Raw genomic sequence first — 14897 nt, forward strand, 5'->3', positions numbered from 1 at the left:
ATACTCACCTGTCCTGCCTTTGCCATAGCTGATTAATGGCTACTCAGTCTGCAGTCCACTAAAACATGAAGATATGTTTATATCCATTTATCTGTGAAGCGACTTTTGAGCTGTCCCACTTGCTGTTGCATCACATATCAACGATGCCTCCAAAAAGCGCTTTACTCATATAAATATTACCGTTGGGCAATTACGACACTTTCCGACTGTGGTAATCGGGTTTACGACAGTCTATGGTCACACGTGTTATTTGAGTGCGAAAAGGCTTCTTGTAGTCCAGGTAAATAAGTTCCTCTGTACTTTTGTCACATATGTTTAAAATGTTTAATTTAAAAGAAACTCAACAGATGTTGCGTTTTGTCCGTTAAAATAACTGAGCGTGTAAACGTCTTAATTGCGGTTTAAGCTAACGCGTTAGCATCTACATGCTATAATCCACGCCGTGAACTGCAATCACGTCTGTTCTCGGTTTTTAGTTTGGTATTAAGTTATGTAACCGTTTATAGAGGTTGCAGATATTTTTGAAATGGAATACAGTCTGGAAAATGATCGATTGCCGCTGTTAAAATGGTTTAAATCAAGGTTAAAACAACATTTGAAACGAGAACTTAGTTAAATAGCGGTGTCAGATTTGGTCCTCTAGGACCACCAACCTAGATGTTTTAGAGGTTTCTGCTTCAACAAACGTGGTTTTAATCGGCAAGTGATTAACGGGCCGATCCGAAGCCTCTGGGCAGGTGAACTAGGTATGTTGGAACAGAGAAACAACGAACATGCTGGACAGGGCCCTCCGTGACCAGACCAGGGTTGGAGCTAACGACACTGGAGCAAAGGGGTCTTGGATTAGTTTTGAATCAATCTCAAAACCATTTTAAATATAGAGAATATAGGATTTTAAACAGTCAATACATATCATTGGGAGACTGATCTTAAATTATATACATTTTAAGGAGGTTTATATCAAAGTGGAGTTTATTATGAAGCAATTTCAAGAAATGCTTACTACAAACACTGTCAAATTTTAAACATAAACAAAATAAAAAGAAAACAGTTTAAATATAAATAGAAAATATAGAGAAAAGCAAATGGCATCCAACACAATATAAAAAAAAGCAGCTCCTGGATAGAGTAAACTCAAGTTCTACATCTGGAACAGCTGGTGGGTTTTGGTTTGAAGACATGACACCATATAATACCGTTATCTGTCCGTGCAAGGGCACACCAGCACGCTCACAAGGATGGGACAGTCTAACCCACTTTTTAAACATCTTTTAGACAGAGAATACAGTCTTGTGATTGGTCAGAACTCCGCTTTCGTCAACAGCACTGCCATTGCGCCCTCAAAAATATAAAGAAGGCCAAAGATATCCAGCGGCACACAAGGAGCAGCTTGATGAATACCTCATGGAGGAACTCTATAAAAATATAAACGTTTTATTCACCCATGACTGGAGGAGTGAAAAGACACACAGCAAACGCTCTATTCGTGGACGAAAATTACAGAAAACGTGGGTTTAGAGGTGGCGAGCGCATGAAGAGGTGGGGGAGCATGAGGGACAAATTTGTCTGTCTTAAAAATTTTCTAAAATACAAACACTATTAACCCAATAGGAACAGGTCTATCTTGGACATTATACATGACAGTATACCCCAGAACTACGCCCTCTATTCCTGGAGGGGTAGCTTTGCAACACTCCCCAGAAGACGGACAAGTCGGAGATCAAAACATCTCTGTTAATTTGTGTGCTGATGCAAAAGCATAAACTAGGCTTTACAAGCAAGGCACTCATTCCTACTTGAGACCACTGCAAATGTATAAAAAATATGAGTAAAACTGACCTTAAACAAACTGGTTGAAAAAAAAGAAAAGAAATTGGTTTGGCCCAGGTGGGAATAAAGAGAAAAGGTGTGATAACTAGGGTTGTCACGGTATGAAAATTTAACCTCACGGTTATTGTGACCAAAATTATCACGGTTTTCGGTATTATCGCGGTATTTTTTAAACGGTGTTGCATATGTTCAGAAAGCATTGATAGTCCTGTTCTACACAAACTGAAATAGTTCTGTAAAGGTTTAACAATGTTTATTAAACCTAAAATAACACAAAGCCTTAGCAAAAGTGCAACTTTTCAGAAGTAAAGAACAAATAGCTTATTTTTCTGGAACATGTTACAGTAGTCAGTGCAGGTTTAAATTATACAAATCCAAACATTCGAAACATAAACAATATGTAAACAAATCAAAGAAACACCACTTGTTTTCTCATATACTTGTTTTCTTCATTATCAAAATGAAAATCTAAAACTCCAGTCCACACTTGACTTGAGCACTGTACAAGTCAACCTTAAAAAAATATGTATTTAAAATAAATAGCCACTTTAAACAAATTACTAAAATAACTACTACACTATGTAATCAAATCCAAATGTTCAAGTATAAATGGCATTGAATAAGTAAACAAATCAATGACAAGGAACTAACTGTATATTTCTCTTCATCATCAACAAATAAGATGCTTCATCCAGCAACAGGTGTCCGTGACACGGTTTAAATGCTGGCAGAGGACGCTGCGGCTGCAGTATATAGTGACTCGTTGCATTCTCCCTCAACCAAAAGTCCTCACGTCATGCATTTAAGCTAAAATGCTAATGTTAACTTACCTTGCACTGGCTGTAGAGACGTGGGTGATGGTCACGCAGATGTGCCATTCGATTCGAAGTGTTGCTGCCTTTTGCAGACACTTGTTTCCTGCACGTTCTGCAAACGGGATAGCAGTCTTCTATTAACTGTCCCTCAGCATTTTTCAGAAATCCAAAATATGCCCATACTTCCGATTTAGTCTTCTTTGACGGCTGATGGATGTCCTGGGCGCTGCCGTCTCCTCCTTCGGCCATTATTTCAGCTTCAAAGTTTTGGTGCCGTTGCAAACTAAAAAGTGCGTGTGCGCGCCGCGGGAACTTCAGCTGAAGCGACGGTGGCTGGTAAGGGTCACCGCGCCGAAACCGCGGCCACGGTAAACCCACCGAGATAATATAGTTTTTTAAAAACTGGACGGTTATTTTTATTGTCAACTTTTTTACCGGGGTTTACCGCTATACCGGTTACCGTGACAACCCTAGTGATAACACAAAAGTAAATTTCTAATTTTGATAAGAAAATAACGTTTGAATTAAACACTCAATGTGACTTTTAAACAACAGCGTTGGTCTTAAAGAGCAAGTTACCCCCTACCAGATTCTTACTCAACTCCCACTTCCTGTTTGAAAAATGCAACAAATGCTGTTGCCTAGCAGACCGAGAGGGCGGAGCCGCTAACAAATACACACACACACAGGCTCACAACGACATTGTGACATCGTATGGTACCAGCTAATCAATTCAATTTAAAAATACTTTATTAATCCCAGAGGGAAATTAGAGTTTCAGTACACACAATTCTGAGATCAGACATGCATACATGGACACATGACAAGAATTGGTGACTGTGGTCATTTGCAACCCGAGTCGCGCTATCGTAATAGATCAAGAGGGTTAATATGAGGATAGAGTCAGGGGGAGGGAAAAAAGGCACTTCAGTTACCCTCAACACAGAGGGCAGCTTTGCAATGCAAAAAAAAAAAACCACCTCAGACAGATATGCACAGACTTTAGACATTACACAACACAAGTGTCCACTAGGTGGGGAGGTAGGGTTGGGACTCTCCTCACTTCAGTGCGTGCAGCCACATGGAGCAGCATTCATCACCTCCGCTTGGACAGGAGAGGGAGATAATGGGTTAGAGGGCACATTTGACTCCTAGATACGGTTCCACAACCTTCACCGGTCACAGTCCCGCCCAGGCTGGGATAGGGAGAATGTTTCCATAGCGACGGGCCGGCAGCATTCCACATTTCTTCTGTGAGGGGAGTATTCACTTCAGCCTCACAGGCTCCAAGGGCACCAGATTCAGATAAAAATTGTTTTGGGGACAGACAGATGATTTCCTCTCTTCCTTAGTGTTCTGTTGGTCTTCAACCCCTCTAGATCCAGCATTGGCATAATTAATCTAATGTTCTAGGGTACCTCTTAGCCAATAGAGATTTGGCAGATTTAAGTTCAAATGCAGTGCAGAGTTTTTACCTGACAACGGCACAACACTGACAGTTTTAGGCAGAAAATTAAAATTTTAACTAAAATCCACAAAAGTGCAAAACTATTGACTACACGTGTCTGCAGACCGATTAGATATGCATTTATATAGTTTCTAAAAAAAAAAAGTTGATTTGGGGGTGACTTGCTCTTTAAGCTGAGGATTTTATGTGATCACCAAAAATCCCAGCGACTAGAATTTATTTAATAAAGAATTTGAATTTAGCTGAAGAAATGTGAAAGAAAGTTTAAAAATGACACGACACCAAGGATAGACAAAGCTGACCGTCTTCAGCGTAATCGTTCCACGGTTCTGTTTTACCTTGGTGATGAAAGGCTGTAAAATGACCCACCGTGTGTGTGTTTTCCTGACACCTTCATTTACAGACTTGAGAAGAATGTCTTTCAGAGGAGGAGGCGGGCGGGGAGGTGGGCGAGGTGGTGGGAGAGGGGGAGGTTTTAACCGAGGTGGTGGATTCAGAGGTGGTGGAGGATTCGGACGAGGAGGTGGAAGAGGTGGTTTTAACAGGCAGCAGGACTACGGTCCTCCAGAGTACGTCGTCGGTAAGTAGACTGTTGTTCCTATTTGGCAGATTGAAGCAACATTCACACTGCATGTCTTAACGCTCCATTCCATTTTTGTTTGTGTGGTTGTTGAAATTGTGCCTCAAATGTGACACCAACACTCTTCAGTGTGAACGTAGCCTGTTTTCTTATAAAGCCTGTATCCACGGCTCAACAGACCAGTCAGAAAATGACTGGATTAGACTGCAGTTTGAATTTTAAAGGTATGTTTTTTTGTTTTCTGAAACTCATCGTTGTGTTTCTACTCCACAGCTGTTGGAGAATTCATGCATCCCTGTGAGGATGATATTGTATGCAAGTGTACAACAGAAGAAAGCAAAGTTCCCTATTTCAATGCCCCGGTGTACTTGGAAAACAAAGAGCAGATTGGAAAAGTGGATGAGATATTCGGCCAGCTCAGGGACTTTGTATCCTTTCTTGTGTGTTTTTTTGAGTCATCTGTGTAAAATGATTAAAACACTATTGGTTTTTTTTAAGCTTCCTGATAATTAAATTCCCTAACTAATGTGTGCGCAGTATTTTTCTGTAAAATTGTCTGAAAATTTGAAGGCATCGTCGTTCAAGAAAATGCAGAAGGTAACTGATGAGAACAAGAACGTTTTCAGATACTGAACTCGGATACTTCTGCAGGTTGTGATATTTGTTAAAATTGGGTTTTCAGTTTTACATAGACCCGATGAAGCTACTCCCATTGCAAAGATTCCTGCCTCGGCCCCCAGGAGAGAAAGGCCCGCCAAGAGGAGGAAGGGGAGGCGGCAGAGGTGGAGGAAGAGGCGGTCGTGGAGGTGAGTCATTTCAGATGTTTAGTCCTTTTTGGTCTTTTGCTTTAAAGTTTTTTAGGATGGTTTTTGTTTCTACTAAACCAATTTCCGGTTATTTGAACAGCTTGTAAAAGTGGTGTGATTTTTTTTGTTGTTGTTAATTTCAGGTGGTTTCCGGGGTGGCAGGGGTGGAGGATTTGGAGGTGGGCGTGGTGGGGGGTTTGGAGGTGGACGTGGTGGTGGTGGTGGAGGAGGTTTCAGGGGAAGAGGAGGTGGAGGACGTGGATTCAGAGGTTGGAGCATTGTTATTGTTACCGATTTCTAGTTTTCATTTTATCATCTGGTGTTAATTGTTGTCACGTGGTTTATTTTTGTAACTTACAGGAGGAAGATGATCGGATGCTGTTGGGTCTGCTGTCAACATGTCATCCTTGTCTGTGACATATCCAGAGCAGACTTTTCAACTTCTTGATGACCATGAGTGGGTTTCTTTTGTATTAATGTTTTTAATGGTGTATTTTTTTTCTGTTTATGGTTATTTTTATTTAAAAGGTTCATACGAAATGTGTGGATGGGACCTTTTCTGTTGTTTTGGAGCATTTTAAATACGATTGTAGACAAACAAAAATATTTTACACCTGCAATGTAGTCTTGTTCATCAGGATTCCAGGAAACAAACTTCTGTAGTAATTTCCTTCTTTGAGAAGTCAGACTTATTCAGTGTTGGCAACAAGCATTTTATTACTGAAATTGTAATAACATCTGAAAAAATATTGTATTTTTTGTAAAGTAATCAATTAAATGTGCTGTTTGGCGTGGGTTTGAATTTCATTCTCTTTTGAAGCCTTTTTGCATATTTTAAAAGTGAACGTGGCTTCTTTGAAAATAATCTCATAAATAAATCTGATTTAATATTTCTGAATTGAATTAATTTCTCATCAAAGTTTGTGAAAAACACATTTATTTAAACACATGAAGTTTTACCTAAAGCTTTGAACTATGAACACGCAATTTATTGATGGATTAGGAGGTGTTATGTTTTTAAAAAGTTTTTTTAGTCTGTAATTTATCTTCACTTCTGTTAAGCGTCAGCAGGTATTCCTGTCCGTTATGTAAAGATTAGTTAAGTATTTTTTTATTGAAGTTATTTACAAATACAAACATATATTTGTTAACAAATACAATGTGAATCTTAGAACCAGAAGAATAAGAAAGTGGACGGAAGGAACTCGTTCTACACAGATTCTTCTTCCAACTACGAGTCTTACGTCACTGAGCAATCCCGTTCCTGATTGGCTCGTCCGCAAACTCCTTTACGGCTGCTCTCGTCGTAAGCCGCCCTCTCTTTGCAGAAAGAACGAACATGGAGACAGCTGGAAAAGTAAGTTCTCTGAAAGTATTCAACTCTTTTAAAATATGCATCATATTTGTGTGCATGGTTACTTGTAATATGTCATAAAACGTTTCCGTAGCACAAAAGCTGTGTTTTGGCCTGCTTGAGTATGAATTCCTGTTGAATGAAACGCAACAAAGGACTAACCGAAGTGCAGGAGACCTTTGGCAGTTCTCAACTGGTACTTTCAAGTTTCAGCAGCGTCTGTCCTTGGAGAGATAACAGACCTGCCTTTGGCTTTTTCTCTTTACGTTGTATTAAACTTGTCTTGTTTGTAAATTATTTGTGTAAGACTTGGGCTTAGTTAACCTCAGATTACAGAGGCGAAGGAATGTGAAGCTGTATCGGTTTGTGCTGACGGGGATGGTGTTGAAAGAACGTTAAAGATTAAGCAAAGCATTGGAGCAGGTTCAGAGGTTAACTGCGTGGTGGAAATACGAGATACATTCAGTACGATTTAGGTTCTTTTACAGCAGTGGGTGTAAATGAGAACAATTGATTTCTGCTAGCTTTACCCCATGATACCTATAACCTCCAACTGAAATATAATCACAGTTACAGTTCGGAAAACAAACAAACAAAAAATACCGACATTAAAAAAGGACACAACCCCCCACAGTCAGGGGAGGTAACCATGATTTCCTTAGCAGACCATGGCCACTGGCTCCACCTGTGATCGGTTGTAATGAGTGTAGCATAGATCCAGCTGTTCGTGGAGCACTCGTGTTTAGTGCAACTGATCATGCGTGACAAGCCACTTTCAGATATGTCAGGGACAGAATTGTAGACAGATATAAGGCTGGAGAAGGATGCAATCGAATCCTCTTGAGGCCCAGTCAGAGACCAGACCTAAACCCCACTTAACATCTGTAAAGAGAAGATTGCAGTCCAACACCTACCATGCAGTTGTAATGGTTCTGTAAAGAGGCGTGAGAAAATATTGTTTATAGATGTGCAAAGTGGATGGAGAAGTTCTCCAACAGTTAATAATGCAAAGGAGGTTCAACATTTATTTATGTCAGTTTTTCTAGTTTGTCCCTAAACAGCTACAGCATTTAAAGATGGCACATAACTGGAGCTTGGACACAGCTTATGTATAAAAATGTCAACATTTCAAGCTAATAGGAATAATTAGACTAGATTTCTGTGGGGAAATGATGAAAAAAGGACAGACTTGTGAAAAGATTTACAGAATTTGATAATACAACTAAAATATTACACACTGTGCCTAAAGGATGCAAGGGAAATGCTTTTATTTTTTTCAAAAGCGATTATTTTTTTCTATACAAACCTCACCTCTACTCACCTCTTATTTGAACAATTATTCTCCCTCTCCTCTCCTCCCCTCCCCTCCCTCCAGGTGATTAAGTGCAAGGCAGCTGTTGCCTGGGAAGCAGGGAAGCCTCTTTCCATTGAGGAGGTGGAGGTAGCCCCACCAAAGGCCCATGAAGTTCGCATCAAGGTGAGCTAATGAAACACCTCTCAGGAAGTCTCAGTCTAGAGCAGGGGTGTCAAACTCATTTTAGCTTAGGGGCCACACTGGGGAAAATCTAGTCCCACGTGGTCCGGACCGGTCAATTAAAAACAACTTCAGATTGTTTTCTTTGTTTTAATACAATCAATATAAAACAAGGCTGGAGCCTGAGGACAGTGTATCCAAAATAGTACAAGTACAACATCACTATTAATAAAACACCTGAGGTGAACTGGAAAATTTGAAAATAAATAAACGTTCCTTAATGATTCAAAGAGCTTACAGATCGCATGGCTAGATCAGTTTCATGCAGCACTTAAAGTATATTTGACTCATTTTACTTAACACTTTTTAGCTTTCACCATCACATCAATATCAGAAGTCACATCCTGAGTGGCGGCCAACTTCAGGTGGAGCCTGAGGACAGTGTATCTAAAATAGTTCAACCACAACATCACTATTAATCATAAAACACCTGAATATTTGAAAATTTGAAGTACAAAAAACTAAAATTCCTCAGTGATTCAAAGAACTAGATCACATCAGAGAGTTTCATGCAGCATTTTAAGTTTATTTGACTCCTGATACCCGACATCTTTTAGCTTTCACCAGAGCATCAACATCAGGAATCACATCCTGAGTGGCAGCCAACTTCAGGATGTGATTCAAGTTCTTGTGTGAGGCTTGAGCGCAGATTTGTTTTATTTATACTCATTACAGAGAAAACTTGCTCACAAAGATAAGTGGTTCCAAACTCTGCAAGTCTATTATTTCAAGTTGAATGCTGGTGGGGAGATCAGAGAGATTCACGGTGAATGGGGAGCAAAAAATTTGGAAGTCCTTCTCAAGTTCACCAAAAATCTGAAAGCATAGCTCAAACTTCCTCAACAGTCCCGTTATTTTGTCTTTGAACCGCTTCATGTCGGCTACATGTTTGGACGCACACAGTGTGGACTCTGGGGATTATTTTGAGCTAAGAGGCGCAGAGCTCTGATCGATGATGCGCTCCAGACAGATGCGTCCTGAGCACGGCTACAGTAACATTCTCAAAGTGTCGCCACCTCAAAAACAAACTTAACACGCGATCGTTTATGTCGGCTCATATCCTTTTATGCTTTCTGTATTTTATTTGTGCCTGATGCGTTTTGCTGCTGAGCAGAGCGCATCACCTGTTTCGTTCTCCAGTAACTTCACCGCACCGGTGCGGCCGGCACGCACTCCGCTGTTTTTGCGGTCGGTAGATCTTTTAGAGCTGCAATTCAAAGGTAACTCATAAGGTGAATATATATGAACCCAGGTAACAGTTTTTCTTTAGGATTGAGAGGAGATGCAGGAAGATAATAAACAGACAGGACAGAAAAATAGTCAAATAAAAACAAGTTAGTTTTTGTACCTGGTGGTTGCAACAAACAAACACCATTGAAGGTAATCAGAAGTGAGGAACAGAAAATGAAATAATTATTTTAATGTTTAGAGCAGCAGGAACTCTGAGAGGCTGCAGGCACATCAGTGAGTTTGCGGCTGCTGGGAGGGGGGAGGGGGCTGAAGCAGTGAAGATTCAACAACTACCATTGTTAAAAGAGATGTGTTTAACTTGGAAAATGTGGGTGCAATTTTTAATTTAAACGGTTTGCTTGCTTAACACAATGCCTATTGCACCGTCTAGTGGACGAATTGGGAAGCAGTTTTTTTAAATTGAAAAATCAAGAGTTTATTTTCACTCTACATTGTAAAGTATGAAAATAACATCTCGCGAGCTGGATTTAACCCGTTTGCGGGCCGAATCCGGCCCGCGGGCCGTATGTTTGACACCCCTGAGGCACTTGTCACAATAGGCTCTGGAACATTCAGCTAAAGCTGTGTTCTCTATGAAATCCAAACTAGGTGATCATCACAGTAAATCAGAATGGAGCAAACTGAGCTAGAATAATTTTGTTTTCATGCACTTTTTCTGCTCCAAAGTATGAAAGTTAATAAGATATTTTCTTATAAGAGAATTGCTATTTTTTGGGCTTTTGTTGTTGGCCTGTAAAAAAAAAGATTAAACCTACACTAAAATGGGAACTGGAAAGGCTATGGATAAAAGAATCCCTTCATTGTTCCTCAGTGGGGAAAGTTTGGCATCACAGCAGAAATGACATTAATTACAGGAGCAGAAAAGGAGAGTAAAAAATAAGAATAAAGAGTAAACAACTATAAAACAAAAACTTTAATGTTTCAAAAGGTTACAATAGCGATGGCAGATTTAAATTCAAATGCAGTGTAGAGTTTTTACCTGACAACGGCACAACGCTGACAGTTTTAAGCAGAAAATAAAAATGTAACTAAAATGCACTAAAGTGCAAAACTACTGCACATGTCTGCAGCACGATTAGACACGCATTTATAGTTTATCAGGAGAAAAAGCTGATTTGGGGGTGACTTGCTCTCTAAGTTTGACGCCCCTGCTTTAGATGGTCTCTCAGTCTAAGATGGACTACTGAAATAAATGGACTTTTGCACCATATTCAGTTTTTTGAGTTCCACCTGGATGTTCTCTAGCAGGTTGAAGCTTATAGCAGCATAACTAAGGGGATGAGTCAGGACGATCAAAGTTACCCCATCGCTGAAACTTTGTTTTAAGTACAATATGATATTCTAACACTCTTTCTGTCAGGTCTTTGCTACAGGGGTGTGCCACACAGATGCTTACACTCTTAGTGGCAGCGACCCTGAGGGACTTTTCCCAGTGATCCTGGGACATGAGGGTGCAGGAACAGTTGAAAGTGTGGGTGAGGGGGTCACTAAATTTAAGCCAGGTAAGCATCCGTCCCTATACAGAAACATCAAATAACAAGCATTTTTTAATATATAAATATTTAATCTTTAACCTAGGTGATACTGTCATCCCTTTGTATGTGCCTCAGTGTGGTGAATGCAAATTCTGCAAAAATCCCAAAACCAACCTCTGCCAGAAAATAAGGTAATGTTACTTTAAGGTTTAAAACGACTGTCCCCAGGCATTTATTGTGCAATGTCTTTCTTTCTTTCCTATTTGTGTTTCCATCCTGCAGAATAACTCAGGGTCAAGGTCTGCTCCCTGACAAGACTTCCCGCTTCACTTGCAAGGGAAAGCAAGTGTTTCACTTCATGGGGACCAGCACCTTCTCGGAGTACACTGTAGTAGCTGACATCTCCCTGGCCAAGGTTAATGAGAAAGCTCCTTTGGATAAAGTCTGCCTTCTCGGATGTGGGATTTCTACAGGTTACGGTGCTGCCATCAACACTGCCAAGGCAAGTGTAGGAGGATCTGGTACTACTGGGAGATATTATGGAGAAATGTTCCAAAAAAGGGAAGACAAATCATGCGTTTAAATTATTATCATGCAATGTATTGCAGTATTGGTATTTGTTAGTTTAGAGAAATTGTAATCCTTCCTGTAGTTCTTAGTGTTGCTTGCGGTGTCTTTAAGGTTGAACCTGGTTCCACATGTGCCGTTTTTGGGCTCGGAGCTGTAGGCTTGGCTGTTGTTATGGGTTGCAAAGCTGCAGGGGCAACCAGGATCATCGGTGTGGACATCAACCCTGACAAGTTTGAGAAAGCCAAGGAGTTTGGAGCTACGGAATTTTTGAACCCAAAAGATCACAGCAAGCCGATCCAAGAGGTTCTGGTGGAGATGACGGATGGTGGTGTGGACTACTCGTTTGAATGCATTGGAAATGTTCAGATTATGGTGAGGAATTGCATTTTTTTATTGTTCAAAAGTTGATTTGTAAAACTGGAGACCAGGGGGTTGTACCATGTAGCAAGCTCAGAACATCAGGGCTATCCTGATAAATCCCTGCTACCGAATGGCGGTACCGCTCACAATGCACAGGTGGATTCAATCCTCACAAAGTCATGCGAGGAGCAGCAAGCGAGGCTCACACGGGCAGCCCCTGTTAATTGATGCTAGATAAATAATAATGGAAGGAGCATGAATCATTAATTCATGCCTACGAGGACTACAAAGATATCAGAGCTAAAATAGAGACCACCAGCTGTTTGATTAATGCCGTGTAACTGACACTATTCAGTGTTTACATGTTTCCATGGCAACACTGGAAGTCGTTTCATATTTTATTCAAGTTTTCATCATTTTATGTGTCGTTTTCATGTTCTGTTCCAGAGTCTGGATGTTTAGAGACTCTAGGACTTTTTCTTTTTCAATTCTAAGTTACTTATTGAAATCCTTTTTGTGTGGTATCTTTTGTGTACTACTTCTATTTTACTGCACTTGTGCTGGTGCGATACCTCAATTTCCCCACTGAGGGACTAATAAAAGTATTCTTATTTTAGTGAGAAGCTGTGAATTTTGGGAATATGTTTGTTGCGGTCACGTGACTAAAGAAACGCTGTAAACCGTTTGTCACAAATAGACCTTTTGCACATATATTTACACACAAAGTAAAAAATAGGGATGTAAGAAAATATCGATATGGCAATACATCATGATATTATTTCCTGCGATATTATATCGATATTCAAAAGCCATGTATCTAATTTTTAGAATAATTTACATGCAAACATTTTGTGTTTTCTTTTCTTTTGACGCAATTCAAATGTCGACCGCTAGATGGCAGCAGTGTGCCAGTAAAGTATTTCCTTTTATCGTATGTTATCAGATGTAAGATAGTTTAAGGTTATTTTAACATAAAGAGGACAGCATGTTAATGACATAGGTCCATCCCAGACAAAAGCTGACATATAATTACAATAATGCTGATATCAGGAACAACATCAGTGGAATGAAACATTTTGGCTACAAATGAAGATTAAATGCAAAATGTCTTTAGACGCAAATCCAATGCAACTCATCTTTAAAGGTTTCAGCTCCAAATTTATTAATAAGCCCCTAAGAACAAATCTGCAGCTGCTGCAACCGCTGTGGGCCAGCAGTGGCGCTAATACACCACCTCGCAACTGCCAGCAGGGAATAATGGGGACATAACATTTCTCGTATAATCATATTCTCCGAGCTTTAGCAAGCCTAGCTGCAAACCTGCCACAGATGCAGCATGTGTTACCATGGTGAATGGGGGGGGGGGGGGGGGGTGCTTCAGGTAAGCTACTCATATGGAACAGAATTTGGGGATTTAAACCAGGATTTTCAAAGAGAACCTGGATTTTTGGATTAGCTCGCTACGTGGTATATCCCCCTGGTCAGCGATGATGAATGTTTTTGTTTTTGTACAAATAATATTTGAAAGTGGGTTAATGTATAGCTGATGTGTTTTCAGAGAGCTGCTCTGGAGGCCTGCCATAAAGGCTGGGGTGAAAGTGTCATCATCGGTGTTGCAGGTGCAGGACAGGAAATCTCCACCAGACCATTCCAGCTGGTGACGGGACGAGTGTGGAGGGGTACCGCGTTTGGAGGTGAAGAATTAGTCTGTGATTATCCTTGATGGGAAACGTTTAGCTGCTAAAATGGATTTTCTTCCCCATCCAAGGCTGGAAGAGTGTGGAAAGTGTTCCTAAACTGGTGGAAGACTACATGAATAAAAAGCTGAAGGTGGATGAATTTGTGACCCACACTCTGCCCTTTGAAAAGATCAATGAGGCATTTGACCTCATGCATGCTGGGAAGAGGTAGGAAATGTCAATGTCTGCTGTTATTAATCACTTTTCTAAGGTGTGTGTAAAACCATGTTATTATCTTTGTGCTGTTCTAGTATCCGTGTGACTTTTCTCAGTCTAACACCAGTTTTTTCTCTCTCATTGCAGTATTCGGACTGTGCTGACTTTCTGATTTACCTACAACTTCAGTCACAGTTGGCCTTAAAGCTGTTTCCCTCCAGAGTTCCAGAACCTTGTTCTCAACACTTCACTTTGTTAGAAAAACTTTGTTCAGAAGAAATAAAAAAATCATTTGAAATGTCAAGTCTAATGACAACTTCTTAAAAAATGTAAAATTTGTTTTTTGGCGGTTTTGCTTTTGATTAATTTGACATTTCGTTTAGATGTGTAACTTTTGTTATTACTTTGTTCCCAGTTTTAATTCAGTTTTCTCAGAAATAAGTCACCCTCAGCATGTTTTGCACTTAAATGACAAACATATTATTTGGATCATTTTAGGACCTTCAGTGTTGTTAATTTTCAGCAGTAAAATCCACATAAATATCAGCTTCTGCTGTTGGGGTTTAATGGATAAGGTAGAGATATTGTGCACTGCAGTCTTTGGTATTCATTTACAACCTGCCTTCATGAATGTGCACATAATGGTTCTGTAGACCGCGAAAGAAAGAATGAGGTTTCATGTTTCTAATAAAAAAATTATTTGCCCTCTTTAAAGATTTCATGTTCTAGTTCTGTCTCCAGCCTAACCTCTGGCAAATTTAACGGCTTACACAAACAAGAAAATTATTTCTGTTAAGAAGGGAGAAACAAATCTACCTCTTTCTGCCAGCCCTTTGCTTCCTGATCTAGAAAGGTATTTCAAACTGTAAAATAACTGCAAATGAAGATTTTTGTTTTGAAGGCTTACTTGCCTTTATTCGTATATATAATGCTTTTTATAAAAGGAAGCCAAGGTGCTT

At 39.9% G+C, this 14897-nt stretch overlaps 2 protein-coding genes across 3 annotated transcripts; both read left to right on the forward strand.

The window, feature by feature from the left end:
• Positions 1–35: 35 nt before the first annotated feature.
• Positions 36–6301, forward strand: gar1 (GAR1 homolog, ribonucleoprotein). Of its 2 annotated transcripts, XM_015950514.3 has the most exons (7): positions 36–280; positions 4517–4693; positions 4967–5121; positions 5231–5290; positions 5376–5499; positions 5643–5768; positions 5860–6301. In XM_015950514.3, exons 2-7 carry the CDS (start codon positions 4528–4530, stop codon positions 5868–5870), a joined length of 642 nt encoding a protein of 213 aa, XP_015806000.3. In that variant the 5' UTR covers positions 36–280; positions 4517–4527; the 3' UTR covers positions 5871–6301. The 2 variants fall into 2 exon arrangements, with proteins under 2 accessions (XP_015806000.3, XP_070406486.1); XM_070550385.1 differs by lacking the exon at positions 36–280 and having other exon boundaries at positions 3311–4693.
• A 408-nt stretch (positions 6302–6709) lies between these two features.
• On the forward strand, positions 6710–14652 carry adh5 (alcohol dehydrogenase 5). Its single transcript, XM_015950481.3, has 9 exons — positions 6710–6856; positions 8229–8330; positions 10999–11140; positions 11217–11304; positions 11396–11615; positions 11795–12055; positions 13602–13737; positions 13812–13950; positions 14086–14652. Exons 1-9 carry the CDS (start codon positions 6839–6841, stop codon positions 14108–14110), a joined length of 1131 nt encoding a protein of 376 aa, XP_015805967.1. The 5' UTR covers positions 6710–6838; the 3' UTR covers positions 14111–14652.
• Positions 14653–14897: the final 245 nt, after the last annotated feature.

This window comes from Nothobranchius furzeri, chromosome 1 (assembly GCF_043380555.1).
Source record: "Nothobranchius furzeri strain GRZ-AD chromosome 1, NfurGRZ-RIMD1, whole genome shotgun sequence".
Taxonomy (NCBI): domain Eukaryota; kingdom Metazoa; phylum Chordata; class Actinopteri; order Cyprinodontiformes; family Nothobranchiidae; genus Nothobranchius; species Nothobranchius furzeri.